Source organism: Parambassis ranga, chromosome 19, assembly GCF_900634625.1.
Source record: "Parambassis ranga chromosome 19, fParRan2.1, whole genome shotgun sequence".
Taxonomy (NCBI): domain Eukaryota; kingdom Metazoa; phylum Chordata; class Actinopteri; family Ambassidae; genus Parambassis; species Parambassis ranga.
Window position 1 is genome coordinate 11,005,635 of NC_041039.1, and position 21,568 is coordinate 11,027,202.

General features: G+C 40.3%; 2 protein-coding genes across 3 annotated transcripts; one reads left to right on the top strand and one right to left on the bottom strand.

The window, feature by feature from the left end:
- Nucleotides 1-639: 639 nt before the first annotated feature.
- baiap2l1a (BAR/IMD domain containing adaptor protein 2 like 1a) lies at nucleotides 640-17,088 on the bottom strand. Of its 2 annotated transcripts, none has more exons than XM_028431249.1 (14): nucleotides 16,793-17,088; nucleotides 15,548-15,623; nucleotides 15,363-15,449; nucleotides 10,353-10,414; nucleotides 9,182-9,253; nucleotides 8,509-8,643; nucleotides 6,906-7,058; nucleotides 6,648-6,791; nucleotides 6,082-6,205; nucleotides 5,712-5,925; nucleotides 4,667-4,726; nucleotides 4,389-4,542; nucleotides 1,973-2,013; nucleotides 640-1,855 (listed from the first exon to the last, which is right to left on the bottom strand). In XM_028431249.1, the coding sequence occupies exons 1-14, from the start codon at nucleotides 16,853-16,855 to the stop codon at nucleotides 1,783-1,785; spliced, it is 1,458 nt and encodes a 485-aa protein (XP_028287050.1). In that variant the 5' UTR covers nucleotides 16,856-17,088; the 3' UTR covers nucleotides 640-1,782. The 2 variants fall into 2 exon arrangements, with proteins under 2 accessions (XP_028287050.1, XP_028287049.1); XM_028431248.1 differs by having other exon boundaries at nucleotides 4,389-4,545.
- Nucleotides 17,089-18,148: 1,060 nt separating this feature from the next.
- tmem130 (transmembrane protein 130) lies at nucleotides 18,149-20,704 on the top strand. Its single transcript, XM_028431792.1, has 8 exons — nucleotides 18,149-18,243; nucleotides 18,317-18,399; nucleotides 18,481-18,652; nucleotides 18,736-18,881; nucleotides 19,248-19,332; nucleotides 19,441-19,643; nucleotides 20,182-20,288; nucleotides 20,492-20,704. Exons 1-8 carry the CDS (start codon nucleotides 18,236-18,238, stop codon nucleotides 20,627-20,629), a joined length of 942 nt encoding a protein of 313 aa, XP_028287593.1. The 5' UTR covers nucleotides 18,149-18,235; the 3' UTR covers nucleotides 20,630-20,704.
- The last annotated feature ends 864 nt before the right edge of the window (nucleotides 20,705-21,568 follow it).

Consider the following 21,568-nt stretch of genomic DNA (forward strand, 5'->3'; position numbering starts at 1 on the left):
TCTCTCATTGGCTGCGTCTGCTGGAGTGTGTTTTTATCTTTAAACAACCAGCAGAGGGCGCTGCTGGCTCATTTATCTTATTATTCGACAAAGAGGTGAACAGACAAACAAGAATGATGTTACCCTATTTACATTCCCGTGCAAATACTGCATTTTTACGCCAGTATTGATATATATATATATATATATATATATATATATATATATATATATATATATATATATATATATATATATATATATATATATATATATAAAGAGGAATACAATATTGCTATATGAAGTTATTATCCAATAAAACAAATGACTGAATACGAAGTTAAACACCTACATTTTTAGATGACAAATATAAGACTTACTGTTATATAGAACTGCTTTTCATGGTAAGAATCTTTTAATTTTAATTTGATTTTAATGTTTTAATGGTTGGTTTTAATTTTTATTTTTGTTTTATTCAGAAAAAAAGACTACATTGGTCAACACAGTGGCAAGGTACTCTGAAGAAAGCATATGGCAATAACTTTCAGTATGATGGGTTCACTTACATCAGTGAATTAATAAACTGTTTCATAAATCAGCTCCTCACCATCCAGTAAAGCAAAAACTTAGCAAAAAAAGTCATTTTTCCTCACAAAATAGTTAATACTTTCAAACAATAAGCCACTTTATTCACATATAATTCAAATATCTACCAGTAAAATAGGTCTTTAATTTTGCATAAACTGTGTTGTGCACAGAATCTACATACAACAGTGAAACCATGAGGAGTGAAATAATTCCCTTCATCAAAGGTCATGTTACCCATTTACAATACAAACCAGCAGTGAAATCGAAATCAGCGTGAGATTCATGGCTCAGAATGAGCACAATGGGTGTTCAAAAGGGGCGACTAATGTGTACATATTTATTTAAATATCCAATAAAAAGTGACTATATAAATACAGCCTTCTCCTTTAAAACAGTGACATACTGTTTCGCCTTCAATGGTCCAAAGGTTCAAAGGTCCCAACACGTCACTCTCCCTTCATTCTTACAACTTTATGCCTCCGAAAAAGACAAAAATAATTATAATAAAAACAAGTAGTTTTTGTTTGGCAAGTCAGGAAGACAGCCCGTGTGCTGGTCTGCTTCATCAGTATCAGGCCTCGCTCATTTAGCATACCAGAACGTAAAGCATTCTTACAAAGGGACACTTCACTCCAAAAACAAGATGTAGGATTTCTTATTGGCAGGTCAGAAGTTTGACTTTTAGATTTATTTTCTTTGATACAGTGTAAGATAACTTCTTTATCACAAACAGGAAATGATGCACCAGCACAATTTTATGTCTTTGATAACTGCCTTTACAGGACGCCATTAAACACTGACACTGCAAACTATGTGGAGGCTTTTACTGTCAAGCAGCTACAGCTAATAATGTGTATTTATGAAAGTAATTACAGCTTTAAAATGACACAGTGGGAATTCTACAAAGCCTAAACTTTCATTTTGGAGTGTACCATTACTCTAACACAAACATTTTCTTTTGTATGCTACACAAAGCTTTTTTTATAGTCCCTGTTTCTCTATATGCACATTGTGCAATGTTTCCCTTTTGTGGCAACATGAAACACACACTGATGGTAATGCTGGGTGTCTTTAATGGAGCGGACTGTTACTGAGAGAGACTAGCATGCAGGCTGGTCATGTTGGGGGGGAGACATTCAGTGTGTGGCAGGGGTTACATGATGTATGACTCCCCTGAAGGCATAACAGCGGTGAAATCACTCCTCCTGTTGTCTGTTAAATGATTGGTGCTGATCTGTCATTGGTGACCGTTGGCCTCAGCTTCACTGTGGCAAATGGATTCCCTCCTCTGTGGAGGGAAAAAATAAAAAACAAAGGATGTAACATAAAATCCAACACTGTTAACCTGTTTTTAATCAGCTGCAGAATTTTGTGAGATTCTGTTAGTTGTGTTAGGTTCACTCACCCTAGAAAAGGAGCCTTTGCAGTCCCATTAACTAAAGAAACCTGTAGTCAAAAACACAAGAAGAAAAGGCCCATAAAGATCTATTGGACAAAGAGGAATAACACACAACACACCCCACCAGTCACCAAAACCGCCCTCCAGCTGTGAACAAAGTTCATAGTGGCCCGACTGGTTTGATAAGATTTTTCATCAACAGTTCCCCCCTCCTTCCTGATCTGACATGTAGCTTTGTTGCAACGTTACACTTCACTGAGGCTGGAATCTTGACAATCTAGAAAGGCTGGTGAGAGACACACACACCTCCTTTTTTTCCTTCTCTGCGACGATGAAAATCTTATCACCATCAGAAAACCAAGTGAGCATGCGGATGATAAATACCTGAGCTGCACTTATTCCTGTATAAGGCTGTTTAGGGGTGCTACATCATTTTAAAAATATGTCAAAGGAACTCCATGTTTAAAGTTTGTGTTTTTACTATTTAGCAGCACATTCAAACAGTTTTTAGGTACATGTACTTAGATTTGTCATTATTTCTTTTACTGGAGATTATCTGAGGGTGATTGTTTGTCAGTACACGAGACAGTCCACTAGAGGGCAGACAGCATCCAAATGTCACCAAACATGCAGCCACAGTAGTGTTTTGAAACATGGATTTCTACATCAGACCTCACAGGCCTCTCAACCAACAGCAATGACACATAGAATTAGTTATTATAATCTGTCTTTAGTGATACACAGTGACTCCAATGTCTTAAATGTTGTGTTTTCCACAAAACCTTTTCAATGCTGCCTGAGAGGCTGAACTGAGGGAACTAAAATCCACTGAGCAATGGTGACAAGGTTTACCTTTGCCCCACAGGCAAAACCTACAAGCCAGAGGAAAGTCAGCCTTTCTGTCTGTTTCTGACTAAAAGGCTGAAAACGGAGAAGAAAAAAGACTTTATATAAAGTGGCATCAGTGTAGTTTTCCTCCACGGTGTGCTGCTTGTGATAGGAGGTTTATCCCTGACTTTATTTAATGCATGTGGAAACCCTGAGGCAGCAGATACAGAGGACAGTACAGACAGTGCAGAACAGGCAGAGGTAAGGTGAAAGGAGTGTGCCTGGGCTTGTCTGCTGGCTGGACAGATACTAGTTCATTTCAATCAGCTGACACACTGCAACCACAAAATGAAATTGTGCCTCTTCCTCATCCTTTACACCTCTCTCTCTGTAACACTTTCATTTTCCTCCATTCTTTTTATTTTCCAAATAAACCTGGCAAAACCTGGTTGGGAACATTTCTCACATGTCTTTTTTTTATTTTTCCTGTTGTGTTCTTTGATATGGTATATATCAGAGAACACAATAATAATAATATAGACAAAGTTTATTTCCTTGAACTGGTTAATGTAACAGAGGGTGTGTTTCTGCTCAGACTTAAGGGTGTGGAGGCAATGACTGTGCATCAAGGAGACGCTGATAAGACATGATTTGTCAGACTTAAAGTTCAACCTGTGGTGTGGTATTGTGTGGCATGGGCGTGGAGCGTGTGTGACGACTCTGCTCACTCAGGACGACCATTTCAAGAACATGCAGTACAAGTCTTAAACCAGCACACCAGCCCCACCAGGAAGTAGGTGCATGTGCTAGAAAATATCAGCTTTTACAATAGCAGTCTGGTTTTATTTTAAACCACAAACATCAGCCTCATAGCGACTGATGTTTGTGGTTTAAAATAAAACCAGAACTTCCGGGTTCTGTTCCAGAAATAATGAAACCTCATTGTCAACCTGGTGACATTTCTAACAATGCTGAAGCTAAAAATACATTCTATGGACAAGCAGGTGGGAGAGGGTGTAACACTGTATATTAGACATGAAAGAAATAATTTAAGCATGATGAATTTTTATAATATAAGTGGCCATCTCTTAGAAATAAGTGAAGCGAACGTATTAGTAATTTAAATGTGCATTCTTTCTGATGGCCAGCAGGGGGCGACTACACTGGTTGCATTACTTCTAATTTGATCAACCTCAGTAAAGATATATGGTGTCAATCACTAGTTTCATCAATAAGCAGGTGTGTGTTTGTTAAATTATTAATTTAGAGCAACATCACCCTCAGCAATACTTTGTGACTATTCGCTTGAAAACAGGTTAAAATCCCTGTTATTGTATTAGTTTGTTGAGCCATTAAAAGTTTGCTATGTTATGCTAAATGGCCAAAACTCTATTTTAAAGCACATGATATAGGTCTATGTGTTCTTAACGGCTCATTTTTGTGTTAAAAAACGGTCAAAGATGTAAAACAGCACTCTCTCTTTCACCAAGAGGTGAAAACCATCCAACCAAGAGGTCAAAAGACAGAAGATAGTCCACTTGAACAAATCCAATAGAAGAAAGGAGGTTTAGTGCACCGATGTCTCGGTACTGACCGTGTTTTGTGGTGAAGGCGTTGTGTGAACCACTGGGCTAGAGTGGGTGTCGTCACTGTAGTCTGGCGGTGGCAGCAACACTGGCTCCTCCTCCTCCTCCTCCTGCTCTGGAAGGCTGACCACACTCAGACTACGCACAGGCGTGCCCAGATCACTGCTGTCAGACACATTAAGCTTTAGCTACCAGACAGCATCCATGAAATTAATTCATCCCTGTGTTTCTGTTATGTATATATATACACATATATATATACATACATACACATACACTCACTTACCTGTTTGCTATCACTGGCTCAGTGCAAGGTCTGCAGTAGGATGAGGGAAACCAGCCTCGCCTGATAACATACACACACACACAATATAAGAAACAACATTCCACCTGATCTGTTTTTTAAGGGCTGAGAATACACACACACACACACACACACACATCAGACAAAACACACGATGTTGTTCTCCAAAGGTTGATCAGACCGATGCACTGGATTTGTTGCTAAGAAACAGAATGTACTGTCATTTATCCCAACATGTCCTTTTCTTGGAAAAAAACCCCACCACCATAGACTGCATTAAAACCACTTTGATTCAAAAGGCCACTTAATGAGACATGTTGTGAGCAGATAAGGCTTGCATTAATTTCTTTCAAAGTGGGGATGAAAAAATATGTTAAACTCAAACAAGCACTGGGTAATTCTGCATTATGAGTCCTAATTAGTGCAGCAAGGAGCAGAATTTAGAGTAAGAGTAAATTTATGCTGCTGCAGCGTTATGAATACAGTTTTGTTGAACGTGAACATTTGAGCAAACAAGACACACATGCGGTGTTTGTGTAGGAAAATATCAAACAACAAAGCTCTTCTTACAGCTGCTTTCACCTGTACTGCTTCAAACATATTAATACTCCTCACTCATCATCATGTGTTGTTGAGCATAATTTGTTCTTTATAGAGTGACATGTAAACAACCGGATGTCTCTCATTAGTGTGTGTGTGTGTGCACCTGGATTTCTAGTGTGTGTTGACTGGGACTGAGAGAGAGCTTTATGACTGTCGTGTTGAACATACCTGGCATAGCTCTGTGTTTCTAGGCATGATGTATTAGCACAGCAAGACATTAAATGACACAAAGCAGAAACTAGTACTGCCACCTGAGCTATGTGAAAAATGCCTGCGTGTCAGTGCTACTGCATATTTGTTAGAATGAAAGTACAATTCCCCCAGTGGGTGTGCCAGCTGTTGTATTCAGATAAAATTTGAATCAAGGGAGAGATTCTACAATAAATTTCTTTCTTAGCAAAATGAACGTTTTTGTGAGACTCACTGCCGCGTCTTCTCCAGCTCCCCGTACAGCCAGCCGTCCTTCTCCTCCTGGATCAGCAGAGTGATAACGTCGCCATCATCAAAGCTCAGAAGCGTGTCGTTATTACCCGCCGTGTGGGGGAAAATGGTCCGAACCCTTGACTTCCTGCCCACGTTAAGACCTGACGACTGAGACGTTGACCTGGACAGATTTCCATCTCCGAGGCTGCCCTGATCTGAAAGCCACAAAAAGACTATTCCTTCAAAATCCAACTCAGTGCTCCTGTTTGACTGCAATGGGATCTAGGTCTGAACTTGTTCTCGGCAACTGAAGATGCCACATCTGGGAGGCGCGTATGTATATATATGTACTTGAGCTGAGCCATTTTTACCTGAGTTGTGATCTGAAGAGGAGGTAAGTGGAGATCTGGGCTCTGGGTTGAACATGTTTGCTAGTGGACTGATCTGAGCCTTTAGTTGGGGTGCTGGAGGAGGCACCATGGACTCCATGTTGTTCTGTACACATAACAGAGAATATGATTAGCACCATGAGCTGGCAATGTTCTATCTCAACAACCTTTTTTTTCCCTGATGATCTCATGCAAGTACAAAGTCCCTATCAGATTTTAAACTGTCATTACTGTAATTAAAAGCATATTGTCTTCCTCTTGCAGAGCAATAAACAGCTTTAGCACAGACTGACAACAACAACACATGCAAGGCTTCCAATGGCTGATGGACAGATAATGATATCTTACTTTACACAACACCCTTCATCTGATACAATAGATATCAGCACTTAAGGCAAGATAAACAATACAAGATACAACACTGTCTTTAGTGCACCAGTCAATGCACAGCTGTTATCTGAAGCACCTCAACAGGCCTTGTTGAAATGACATCTTAATCTCATGTAACATACGAGAGGATAAAACAAACATTTTTCCATTAAACTCACCCTGTTGTAGCGTTCAACCATCGGAGATTGTTCCGGAGTGCTGGACAGTCCCTCTATCATGGTTGCCACTGTGTCCGGCACCTGGGTGATGTCGCTGCACTTTTCCTGCCAGGTGGGCAGCTTCACAGCCAGCATCTCTTTGGCCTGTGAACACCACAGAATTGGAGAGAGTGGGTGTTAAACAATCCAGATTGGTGGGTGGTGGTAATGGTTGTGTGATCTGGCTGTGCAGGATGTTCGTCTCTGTCCTTTGCTTACTTTCTCGTAGAAGTTGCTGATTTGGTAGGAGAACATGCAGTGCTTGTCTGCCAGGAAACAGAAGCGCCTCTTTTCTTCCAGCAAGGCCTCTTTGCAGCCATCAGCAATGAACTTCTGCATGTCCATCTGGCGGGATGAGATGGTCTCCATGAACTGCGGATGGGGTCAGAGGAGTCACAAAATGGGGTTAATAACAGCAATAGGTGATACATTGTATTAATGCATTTCTGATCCCCTGTGCATAAAAGCCAACACAGCTGCCATGATTTAATGTTCAGGTCAGACTCACAAATCAAGGTGCTAATGAGCTTAGTAATTAAAGTCTCTGCACTTAGTTACAAGTTTCTTTAAGTCTCCTGCTGATCTTTGATCAGTGTTAGCTTGGTGGGCGACTACATCTGTATACTGAGAGGCACACCCTAAAGAGTGATTCATACTTCGCAGAGGGCTGAGCGGACCTGACATAAGACACAGCAAACTCTGTAAAATGACATCTCAACCTTCTCTACATCTCTTTATTCTACACCCACTCCCCCTATCTCTCTCATTTTCCCCCGGTTGTCATGGTGACGGTAAAGCAGCCTGTCTCTAAGGGCTCTGTCAAAGACCCTCCTCTTACTGCTTGGTCTCACACTCTCTGTCTGTCTGTCTCTCTGTAAGACGCTGAATCAAGGCTCTTCATTTCCTATTTTCACTGCAAACAATCAGCCAAACTCTTGGCAAGAGCTGGACTGTGCTCATCATCGGCAGCTCACACATGATTATTAAAAAGCTGGGCCTTTTCACTGGTGTCATTTTTATCAGATAATGAAAAAGTCAATTCTAAGGAAAGGAGGGGCCCAGTTTCAGCTCGGCTCGAGAAACAGGATCAGGCTATCAAGCTCCACCCAGATAAGAAGACTTATTGTACGAGTGCCTTTTAAAATGTGCCATTCAAGTGCAAAGACAAATGAAGGGGGGGAGAGTGATTCTTAAAGAGAAGTCTACATCCAATTTACAAGCCCCAATCACTTCTTGACTGTTCAAATAAAGGCTTGATGTAATTCAAAACAAGCCAGGCTTACACCCCCATCCATCATCAAAGAGAGACCATTAAAGGAGTCAATAAATTAAAAAAAAAAGACAGAAAGGAGGATTACTCAGACTGTGCAGTTCCTCCGTCACTGTCACCAAATTGATTTACACAGTGAATTACTGTTCGAGATGTTAAGACTGCTTGTTGGTATGTAGCTCACACTTCAACCAATATACACAGAGCTACGGAACTGTGCAGGGTAAACCTACTGAAGTGTGTCAATGTCAGCACTTTAATGTATACTGTAAATAACAGAAGTCATTTGAGGGAGTTCCTTCGTCTGTCATCAGTGATGCCCTTATGTAATATTCAAACCCAACTCTGGAATTTCCGTCCTGTCTCACAAGCAAAGCACTACCTCCACACACTTGTCTTCACATTGGTATGTGAATATCATGAAAACCATCTCGCCCATCCACTATCTCTCCACCTGGTCACATAAACAGCATGCTTGTCATCAGGGCACAGGCGTTCAGCAACACCATGCCTGAAAAAGCCTTCTGCCAGCACACACTTGTGGAGTCTCACCTCGTTCTCTTTGATCTCGTACTTGGATGAGTGCTTTCCCTGGCTTTTCCTCCTGAGCTTTTTCAGGTCTGTCTGAGAGCGATCCAGTGAGTCCTGCTTCAACTTGTGCTCTGACTGATAGCGCTTGAAGGTGGCCTGCAGACAGACATTTGACATGGGAGACACATGAGACAAAGGAGGGGAAGATTGCCTCACAATACTGTGATCACAAATGGACATTTTCAGATCACACTATTAGCATTCATCTGAACATGATCTAGAAAGTATAACACCAAAGATTAATCACATGGTGTTTTTGGAGGCAGCAGTGCACCAGCTACATACAACAACCAGAGTAATATCGACAAAAGACAACAGCATGCAGTGGAGTAGGTGCTGTGTTGTTAGCAACTCTGCTAGTATTTCTAAACGAGGCTAGCAGCAAGTCATTGCATAAAGTCTGCCTAATTATAGTTATGATCAATATGGTGTTACAGAGTTGAACAGACTGTAAAGAGTTAAAGGCTGTGGCTGGCAGGGCAAGTATATCAGCCCGATATCGACTAACTTGCTATCAGTATCAGTGTGCAAGTTCATTACTGACATATATTTGCATAATATATTTGCATAGGAAGATGTAGAAGTATAGAGAGGATGAGGATGGGGGTGTATGATAGATACAGGTGACACTTACATTCATGTATTTAACATCCATTTCTGTCTTCTTTTCCAAATCTACAATAATATCTCTGTGGAACCACTTGAACTGCAGAGAAAAGAAAACAGTCATTGCAACATATGCATACAAACACAGGGTACAGTTCAGTCACATAACTCTTATGGTTACATAGAAGAGACCCGGTGGAATGCATGATAATGCATTTCTGAGAGAATGAGATTCCACCCACGAGGGACGTCTTATCAGCTTGTTAAGGTTAAAGATTTACAACTTTCGCCTTTTGCAAATAAATTACAATCAGGCCAGGGCAGTCAAATGGAAAGATCGCTGTTCAAGTACATTGCACATTTGCAAGTTGAGCTTTTTTCCTCCATTCTCTGTCAAAATGGTGACACTTGACTTCAATTTACGACTTGTCACCAGGCATTTGGAGCATTTCACCCCGAAGCAGCAGGTTCAGGAACGATTCTCTAACTTTTCAACTTTTCTCAAACTTATCTTTCACCTTTTGTTACGACAATTTTAATGAAAGGAATGAGCTCAAAAGGTTGTAGAGGTTACACGTCCAGAGGAGAAAGCATTACAAATGGCCAATCTCTGTCTATTATGTTGAGATAAGCTGAGTGCTAAGGGCCAAAAAGTAGTTCTAAGAATGATAATTACTCAGTCCTAGAGGCTCAGTGGGTGATCCATCGCTGCAGAAAATGATTTTAATGACATAATTGCAACACCGGAAAGCCTCTTTTTTACAACCCACATGTCCAGTTTGCTGCTTTTTTAAAAAATTCTTCTGATTCAGAGGCGCAGGTGAGAGGGAAAGAGGGACCAGGATGTTGATTCAAAGTCCAGAGAAGAATATATATATATTTATATATATATATCTCCTAATATTTTCTGACTTGATGAGCCTGTGGCTCTGTTTATACCAGAGATTAACATTCAACTTGGGTGATCTAATCATCCCGGATACATATTAATAATCAAGCATGGCTCTAAATATGTTAGAGTGCCCACCTTTATAAGACATTGTTTCCGTTTGCAAAGACCAATCCATTATGCTATACATCTGAGTAAATGTTTTGAAAGGGGTCATTACATTATACTTTTATTATACTATTTGTTGTGAAAGGATTTCATGTGATAACAGGGTCCACCAATAAATTAGATGATCATTTTCTTTACTTACATTCTCTTCCAGTTCATTATGGACCTTCTTTTGAGCTTCGGCAATCTCCATTAGAACCACACCTAGTAAAACACGTAGGTCACCTTTTATTATTTCAGAAATGACACCATAGAAACTCTAACAAAAAAATGCAATGATGTAATTCCCAGTTTTTTTTCCTTTATGGTGACAAAGACTATTTAAATAAACAGAGATGAAATATTTTTCCTGCTTCCTTCATAAACATGTTTTTCATCTCTTTACATCTTTACAGCCCATATTTTACAGATGACTTATCTTCTTTCAATATTTGAACAGCTGTCAATATGTAATCTCTATGAAACGTTCTAGTATTGTGCAGTCAGATACAGAACAGTCTCCATTCACAGACTGGCAACAGCATGGGCAGAGCAGCATATGACATGAAACAATGGGAGTGAGTCAATACTGTAAACAGAAGTGGACAGTCATAGCTAAGCAGTTTATAGTGCAACCTCGATCACAATGGGGTGAAATCTAGACTCAAGGTTTACTATAGGACACAATGTTGTGGTGAAACAGAGTTTTTTTTATCTGGTTGTATGCCAATGTGAGGGAAAAGAGTACGTTTAATGGAATTTTTCGGGTAAGCGTGTTCCACTTCAACACATACAACACCTGACATTCCTCCACACTCACATGTAATGACCCACTGATACAGAGCTGTACTCCTATGATCCCACAGGCAGCATCCAGCTACAACAACATTGCCCTCTGAAGGTCACCAGAACGTACTGGTAAATGGCTGCCTTTGTGTTGCCATGTGGGGGTGGCAGTGGACGTTGAGCTGTTTGTACAGCCTCGACAACAGACTGCATGGGATGGCAGGGGTGGATGGGGTGGATGGGGCTGGGGGGAGGCTGAGAAAGGCCAGGAGAGGGAGGGGGTTCAAAGGGGCCATTGTACACTTGCAGGTTTCACCTTTGGGGTGAACAAGGTGTGAAAGCCTAAACTCATCACAATGTGCATGAATCCGTCACATGAACATCTGAAGAGTGAACTTCTTCATGTGCTTCACAGTCTTGATATTTATATTCATCACCTTAGAACAGCTTTTTCTCAGTTTATCTTATCTTCTATCTCTGTCTGTTGCAAGTGGTTTGTTTCCTTTTAAGAGTTTTGAGTGCCATGATAATCTAATCTAATCTCCTTTTAGCATTTTAAAAATAACATTAACATGTTTATAAAAACAACCTACATTTGACTCATCTTCATTTCACTTTTCACCCAACCAGCTCATCTTAAATCTAAATTCCAAAGCTTACAATGTGGTGTAACAACACTGAAATATAAAGTTTGTGTCTTTGTCTTGCCCCACCCTAAATGAAGGATAAGCAACGCCTTTGACATTCTGAACAGGTGACAGGTTTTTTTACGAGATGGAAATGCCCTGTGCCAACACAAACCCTGCCAGTTCGGTCTCAGATAAGAAAGCTGTACACCATGAGGTGAACTATTCTCTTTATTTCTCCATGTTAATGATGAAGGTTCTCTGTTATCAGCTAGCTCCTCGTCATGGGTCATGCAACAGACATAGCATCATTGAGATGCATCACTGGGGCTTGGCCATGCAGGTTTACAATGTCTTAGCCGCCTCCTATATGAGTCAGGAGAGAATTGTTTCTTAATTACACACATTCCAGAACAGGTGGGGAGACAATGTGTTAGCAGATTGCCATAGAGAAGCTACTTCCTTCATGTTATCATACTGATGTCACCATGATCATGATCATACTTAATCCCCTTTTGGATTTCCTGTGTCTTAGGAAAACTTCTGTCATCCATTGCAGGGAAAACAGATCCTGGCAATGTATCATCATCACTGATAAGATTTTTTTTATCTTGGATTAAATCCACCAAATCGCAAAGAGACACTGAAATACCCAAGGCACACTGAGATTGAGGTGAAAATATGGCATGAGCTCATCCCTGCTAATTCAAAGTGAGGCTAAAGAATATCTTAATATAACCTGGGGATGCATACTAGGTACATTGTACCCAGGTACACTGTGCACTATTTGCAATAAACATGTGTTGGTTATTGCCATCATCTTCTGTGAGATATTAAAGAATGATACTGTTGCTAAGACAAAGTTTGTGTCACAAAATGGACGGATGTTTTCAGACCAAATGTATAACTCAGAGAGAATACTGCCTGGTACAAGATAAACTGGCCATAATGCACTGATGATACTGTGTGTCATGTCTCAAGAGTAAAGCAATCGTGTCAAATAGCTGTAAAGCCAGATATCTGAAATGTCACCAAGTCTTATTAACCACAGCATCAACCGCATCGTCAGAAGACATGCCTTCCTTCAAAAGCCAAAAAGCTATCAGCTGTAAACACTCTCTCTGAATCCTCATTCTCTGGAGAGAGGGGGGGGATATCACTCTGGCTGACATTACCATTTTTCTCATGCTGACAGTGTGCTTCAATATTTCAAAAAAACAATTTGGATTGCAGCTTGACAAACAGTGCAGAGAAAGGGTGGAAGGGGTGGGGCTCGTGCTATTCATTCCCCAGTAACATTTTCAATCCTTCAGTATCTGCTCTTCAGAGGTGAATAGCAATGCTCTATGGACATAAGGACATTAGAAGACACACTGGTGTTTTATCATGACATTTAGGGCAATTTCAGGAGTTGCACTTGACCACTTTCTAGTAGTAGGAGATAATATAAGATTGGGTGGGTCAAGCTGTGAACGTTTACACTGGTTATAGGCTTTCACTTCATTTATCCTCCAGGCAGATGGTTAAAAGTCCTCATTACTAACACACTTTACTTTTTCTTTTACATTACAGCAATAATCTGATGAGAAATGTGGGCAAACGGCTGGACAGAAGAGCATGTGCCCAAAAAAATGGCCCTCAGGTGGCATTTTGCAAATACCTGCCAACCTCAGTGACGCAAGCTCTTTTTTACAGCATGCCATTCACGGAGGGAGGAAAAAAAACAATCTATGTCTTCAGAGAAAAAATCTTAACAGGTGTCGGCTGCAGAAAAAAACGACACAGCAACATATCTGCTCTGTCCTTTTTTATATTTGCGCAGTTTTTAAGTATAATGACTTAGAGTCTAGAGGAAGTTCTGTTAGAAACAGAGGGAATGATAAATAAGCATGAATCCTCTAAAAGGCAGCGCTCCCCTGTCTTCATACAGTTTGGACAGACAGATGGAGGAACAGGGGATGAGGAGGATCAGTGGTGGGAAGACAGTCTCCTCTGTTTGTTCAGTGTGTTTGCTGCTCTGCTCACTGCAGAGAGTGAGAGATTTCACACTGTCTCGTCGGCAACTCCGTGTAGTCAAGGAATGACTTCATTTTAACTTGAAGACATTCTGGAGACCTTTTGGTGAAAGTGGGAACGTTTTCTGGGATTGGGGTCAGTGGAACACAATATCTTACACGAAGATAAGACTTCAAAAGTGTAGGCTATGCAACACCAAAGGAGAAACTAAACTGTCACTTAACTACCATCTTACCACATGTAAAATACAGAAAACATCTAGTCTACTTTAGTATGGTCTAGTTTCACAGGAACACATTATATAAATATAATTATGAAAATCTTTCTATTGTTCGCCAGCAGGTTTGTCTAAACAAACAAACTAGATTATTATGTCGCAACAGCACAGTATGGAATGTCTCTGACTCAACATTTTAGTGCCAGACAAACAGAAATAGAAAGGTAGAGTTTCTCAATTTGTGATCCTAATTTGCAGTGAGAGAGGTTTTATCTTCCAAATGTCTCAAATGTACCTTTTTTTGTTATTTATAGTATAAAAACATGGATAGTGTACTTATAACGGTCAAAAAAGTGAACTGATGAACTCCATCTTGGTCATAAACCAGTTTTTTTGAAAGTGGAAGCTGTTACAGGTGGAACACTGCACCATAGAATTAGATGTGCCAATACACAAGTGTTGATTTGTTTACAGATTAATTCAGCAGTCTGTGATGATTTGGTCAGATCAATAATAATCAATAATCTTTTCTCTTTACACTGTGCCACTTCCGTGAAATCATTCCTTCTAGTCTGACATGTAATCATGTCACTTTTATGGCTTGGAATCACGCAAATGCCATCTGAAAGCAAAGATCTGAAATAAAAGTAGAGGCGATGTGTAAGATTCACTCCCTCTTAGTGACCAGAGTCAAACTGGCTGAGTATTATTTTATACTATTTTAAACCATCCTGCTCTGTCAAATCAACCTGAGCCTACATGGGGTCAATTTGTAAATTCCCAGCATTAAGGAACAATACAGCAGCACGCAAATAGCTACTTCATAACTTCACTTTAAATAATAGCACAGATTTATGACCCCTTATAAAGGTCACCTCCAAATTGTTGCACTAATAGATGACTCACAAAGGGATGAAAAACAACCTGCTCATTGGTGGCCTCTGAGACAAGGAAGCACTTCAATCAGAGCAGGACAGTACATAATAATGTATTTCTGTAAAAGGATTTGATTATTATTATTATTTCAAAATGGCTGAGTAATTGACTCACATTTTAGGAAGATGGTTTTAGGTCAAATATGTCTCAATAATGAAGCTCTGCATAGAAACAGCATCTTAAATTTGTGACAGGATGTTTTTGGAAAACATGTTTGTCATACAAAGCAACATGGTCTTAGCACTGACGTCTGTGAGCTTACCAGGCAAACTCTAGAAAATAGCAGGCTGCATAAATGATAAACTAACATATGGCATCGGTGAGTGAGGGTCCTTTCCTGGTTGAAACTGCAGCAGGTGTTTATCAGCTCCAGGCAGCAGTGTTGCATGACACCAAGGTGAAGGAGCTAATTTGTGGCATAACGCTAATGTTTGCATGTAAACAACCAGCAATATTTATTGTTTTTTTTGGTGCAGTGCACATTTCCTTATATTGTCTTTTAAACAGAAGTAGCAGCTCCATCTTTTCAGCCTCAGACATTTAAACAGGTGTATCTCACTGACTGCAGAAACTGGACTTGCATGAAACTCACCAAGCTCTCTGGAGACGGGAGACACAATAGCGTTTTCTCCGATCTTTGACACCGCATCAAAGTAGACCTTTGCAGCAAGAGTCATGGCTGCGTGGGGAGGCAAACAAAACCAGGGTGCAGATTGTTAATGCTCTGAAGCCATTAAAGCTGAGTAAATATTCACTGTCAGATTGTCCTGTGTTTACCTGTGACTGATTTTTCATAGTTCTTCCCGAGGTTGACCAGGTTCCTCAGGCCTGGGTTGAACTGCTCCATCACATTCTGGTGTGCAAAGAGTGGAAAAACACATTACTGTGAGTGAAAGCAACAGTTTCACCTATTACCATTGCACAAGTTTGTTTGTCAGACAAATATCTATATCACATCAGGAGGGGGGTTGGGGGCTTAACACGAACAATAAAACTCATGTGACTATTTTAGTGTGGGTGGACCAGAGAAACACATGAAAACAAGTGCAAGTGTTTGTGCTGCTCTATAAATATCACCATGTGAGAACAATAAAACCTTCAATCTTTAACTTGACCCCTCACGTATGCAACTTGGTCAAAAGAGCGAAGTCCCACACATGACTCATGAGCATGAACTTCACAGGTGTCCCCTCCTCCCACCCAGCCCCCATCGCTCTCTCTGTTGAAATGTCTCAACAATCAAGTGCTGCTCACCTCCCTGTCTGTATTCCCCCGGCACGCCCTCAATGGAACAATGAAGAGGCAGGTATGACTTTACATGAGAGGGAAGAAAAAAACAGCAGAGGAGAGAAAAACAGGGAAACTGGTTCTTTGAATTCTGTTTCTCTCCCTCCCAGCTGAAACTGTGGCATGCTGTAAACTAAAAGACCGTCTCCCTCTCTCTAAACCTAGTGACCCCTGACCTGCCATAAACGAACTCTTTCATATTCTTCTGTCATTTAAATCGTGATCACATCTGGCGCTGCTCTCAGATACACTCACAGTCGGCATCAGTGTAAATTTGATTAACCAGAGTGACTAAACAAGATCAAACTCATAATCACAATATTGATCCAATCACTTTAGATCTATGATGAAGTTGATTGATAAGGCTGGGAGAAATCTGCTTCTCATCACATCTCTTAACAGAGAGATGAGCTTGGCGTGTGCTTTTTAAATGTGCATTTTGTTTTTGGACTTTCCTTCTCATGTAAACAGTGGAAAGTTTCAGTTGCCTCATTTGTTTTCAATGTGAAACCAAAATGAATGAGCTCCTTATACCCAAAGGTAATAAAAGGGAAAATAACTGCCATAAAGCGTGACGACTGCCAGCAAAATGAAAACACAGCAACACCATAACCCTCTTATCAGTGTGTCATTTACAGCCATGCAACTATAGACTCATTTGACTCGCCCAACTGAGCTGCTTTCCCCATTCTCTCTCCAAACCAGCACATGTATTATACCAAGTTGTTTCCATACCTTGAATGTACTTTCAGTAAGCTTGCTCACATCCTCCGGAGCGCGAGGTCTGGTGACAGACATGGTGTTCCTTCAGCCCACAAATCCAAAATGATAAAATAACTAACACAAAGTTAAACAAAATGAAACTGTTTTTGTTTGTTTGTTTGTTTTTCGGTAATCCAGGTGATCACTCAATCCGAATAATTAATCCCACGGCCGGTCCTGCTCCCTGCGTGCACCCTGACTCCTTGCATGTGGGCAGAGAGACACAAAGCAGCCCGGTGGAGGACGCAATGACTGACTACTGACTGACTGGCTGGCTGACTGGGACACCGAGAGACTTCCCCGTGCGTTTAGGAGGGTGGAGCGTGAGGGGGGTGGGTGGGTGGAAGGCCGGTGATGTGACGTCAGGAAAGGTGTTACACAAATTATTAACCGGTGGGATGGTGGGGATGGGGATGTGGGTGGGGTGGTCACTTTAACACGAAGGGGAAAAAACTTATGGAAGGATGACGCATTTTGGCACTGGGTTCTGGTGTTGAAATTGATTGACCAAAAGAGGGCGCTATACAACACAATAATTTAGACTGAAGGGCTGTACAATAAGAATGAATGTATTTATAATAAATAAAAAGGCTGCTTGATAAATAAAACAATACCTCAACATTTAAATGACTCCAAATGAAGACAGTTATAATCACTTCACACTCTAATATGTTTTGTTTAAACTGTATCAGAACTAACAATAAAATGTATTTCTAAAATTTTGCAAATTACTGACATTAAATTTTAGCCAAGACCACATCCTCCATCATCATGGCACCTAGAGGTGTTATTATGTTTATGACATTTTAAATGCTGCTTTTATACTGCTTGAATGTATGTTGTAATGTTTATGGCCTGATGGGGGCGATACAGCTCAGCATTTGAAAAGCCCTTCATCATCATCATCATCCTAACACATTTTATATGGTCTATCTGCTCCATGTACTGTTGTTGACACACTCTATGTATGTTTTCCATCTTTTTATAATAGAAATATGTTTTTATTTAAAATAACTCAGCACGTAAGTTGTTCAATGTAGTAAAAGCTACTTTTGTACTTATGAATGAATGGATGTATGAATGGAGAGAGAATAATAAGTTTACTCTACACAATCCTGCTTTCACTAGTCACTGATCAATGCTGCCTGTAGGATTCATAGACTGTTATATATACTTACTTTAACAACACCTCTGCTTTTAGCATTTAGGTTGTTTTTCTGTGACCCAGTCAGGAGCCTGCTGCTCAGAAGCTGCCTGTTGTTCCTCATCCACATGACTGAAACGCATGGTGACAATTTCAAGCCTCACATCAACATTGCTCTGAATCCCAGATGCCAGAAGGTGCTGCTTCCTCTCTCCACCTCCTTCCACTTATCTCTATTGATTTCAAGTCCATGAGTGAGAGGACCAGCAGATATGGCCAGGTAAATCAGACATCATGCTACATTTGAGACATTTTAGAAACACGTTTTTAAACTTTGGGACTTTTGTAAACAGAAATCTTGTGTCATGGATCTCGGTGGTTCCTCTCCTCATCCTCCTGGGTGTGGCAGTCACTACAGACCCTCTTACAGAGTTAGGTATGTCATCCAGGATCGTATTTGTACTTTTCATACAGATGTGTTGGTCTCCTTACATATTCTGTGGTCTCTTTTCATCAGAAAATATTGCAGGGAAGCTGGTTTTCTATCAAATGGAGGGAAATGCCACCTATGTGAGAGACACAGGAGAGCTGGCGTCAGAAGTTCCCACAGAGACTATGTTTGAGCTCTTCGATCCACAGAAGAACTTCAGTACAGCAAAGTTCACCTACACCTGGGACTTAGGGAATGGGTACAAGGATTACTTATATTTGAATTAGTGAAGAGGTTTTAGGATGCTTTCTTTAAAATTCTTCTTTCTGATGTTTGATGCAGAGAAGTTATCAAAGGGACTGAGCCTGTGGTCCGCTATCACTACTCAGAATCAGGAAACTACACTTTGCGGCTGAAAGTAGGAGTGAATGTGACTAAATACACACCTCCTATCACCGGGGACTACTCAATGGATGTTCAAGTGCTTGGTTTGTAATTTTAAATTCTATTTATACCTTAAAATTAGAGGGTTAATAAAGAGGTTTTCTGGATATATGCCATATATATCGTTCATATAAGGGTCTATGTTTACCATTACATCCGCCACTCATTTTATGTTCTGTTCATTGTATGTCTGTTATGCCATGTCTGTTATGCCATGTCAAGTTAGCCTTACTTTAGTTTATTTACTTTAATTTTATCTTAGTTTTATCTTATTTCATGTTAATTATTATATGTTCTTTGTATGCACCAATCACTAAGGCAAATTCCTAGTAATGTGAATCCCCTTCATTTACATGGCAATAAACACGATTCTGATTCTGATTCTGATATAATTTGATATTAAATTGCAGATGCCATAAAACACATTGAACTGAAGGGGCCATCAGATTATCAGGTGTCTCAGAAAACCAGCTTGGCTTTTCATGTTGATGGAAGGTAAGCTATGAATTTAGAACCATTCCCTGTTTTGGAAATGTAGTGTGAGAGCATAATATTTTTTATTATAAAGCAAAACACCTCTCTTCTGTGTGTGTGTGTATTCAGTCCTCCCATGTGTGTGTGCTGGCGTTTCCTCCCTAACTGTGTGCCGGACATGACGGAGGACTGCACGCTGACCATGCTGTATGAAAACACACTGAGACTAAACCACACCTTCACCTCGACCGGCTTCCACTGCCTGGAAATCAGTGTCCGCAATGACATCAGCAAGCTACAGACTTCCTTTAGCCTCTATGTCAGGAGAAGCAGTGAGTGACCCCACACACAAATGTCCATCTCCCATAAGAAAAAAGAAAGGAGGTGTATGGAAAGGAAGATGGAGGGTGGAGATGTTTGTGTCCACATTAGTCCCACAGAGGGAAGGCCACATTATCTTTGTTTCCCCCTGTTTTGTTTTCTTGCTTTATGTCTAATGACACTGTGATGTAAGCGACATGTACAAGCTATACTAGAAGTAGAAGTGCCACTATAAAAGGCTTTGGGGCCATCAGGGAGAAGCTTTGCTGTGTCATGAGGCGTTTCAACTAATATGTAACATGTGCCCTTTAGTGGCATTGGTTCCACACACAGAGTGGCGAATACTGAAAATGGAGGAATTCAAGCATATCAGAGGAAACCAACCTGACTGGTCCACACATGCCCACTGTGATTAATTCATTCGCTGCTGCTCTGATTTATCTGGAGTTTAAATCTGACTGAAACTCAAAATACATAACTTAAGCCAACAATAGCTTTCACAACAGAACAACAACTCACTAACATGTGACTTTTTTCTGTTAACGTCAGATAACACCCACATGTTCTTCATCCTGTCATGTGCTGCTATTCTTGTGGCTACTTTCACCTTCATCATAGTCATCGCCTGCCTTCCTCGTCACCACAACAAACTACAGGTATGATCAAACTACAGAATGCATTAAAACTTAAAAATTCCAAGTGTCAGTAAAAGCAATATTAAAACTGCTGTGGGCTAAATATTCATTTATCAAGTGTCACAGTGTGTTTGACCACTAGGAGGCTTCCTGCTGCCATTAAAAAATGATGTGTCTTTATCTAAAAATAACATGGTGATGTTGACTGCTGTGTCATTTTGCAGATTGCCTCTTCCAGTAATGCTGTATTTTGGAAGAACGAGAACACGGACGATCAAAGCTCAATTCTTTTTAACTTCACTGCAGGAAAAGCAGAGAAAGAGCCGCTGCTTTTGCACTATGGGACCCAGTACACCTCTTAACCACCACATGATCCTCTGTCTCTGTGCTATACTGTGACTACATGTACATAATGCCCTAGTAATATAAGTTGTTAATCTTAATATCTTGCATGAAGTAGCATGAAAATGTCTGTGCCTGTAAACTAAGCTAATGTTCAGTAAACTATCGTCTTATTTGCTGTTAAACAATGATGCTGACTATTAATGAGTCGGCTGACATTTGAATCAACTCATAAGAAATGAATAGCTTCAGTGCAGGCTACCTTTAAACAATGAGTGTTAAGTTAGGCATGCTGTGGATGCATTGCATTATTTTTTAATATTGATGTATGAGTGTAAGACTTCAGACGTAAATAAAGATTTCTTTTTTCTTTTTACCTTTTAATTTTTGTAGCATGTTTTTTTACTGATGGAAGCTTCAAAAATGTGTGAGTTATTCAACAAAGGTCTGCTGATGTGTACGACATACTTTATGTGTACAGTGCATCACTGTGGAGAGGCTTCTGGTAGACAGATGGAGTGTCAAGAGGAAAGATGGTGGAGTACTTGTAGTGCATGTAAGGTCATCGATGTGCAGCCTGTTGAGCTGAAATGATCACAGCAGGTAAGGTTAGGTTAGGTAAGAAGAGAATCTGGGTCATCAGGCTTGAACATAAATGAACAGTGTAGGGGTTAACAATTCAGAATCATATGTTGGGATGTCAGTGGTCCTATTCTTGTAGTTATGTAGCCGAGGCTGAGACCATCGAGGATGGCAAGTGTCCCTTGTTACCTGCTCGACTTTGCCATAGTTCTCTGTGTTTACAAAAGACAAACTAGTAAATAACCAAAAGAAAACACATCAGGGTGTCATGAATTTGACTGCAAAGAAGAGATAGGCTACCTGATTCATTGATGTTGGTCTGAATATATTCCTAACACTTGTGTTTGACAGCTTGTCCTCTGTTAGAGATGTCACAT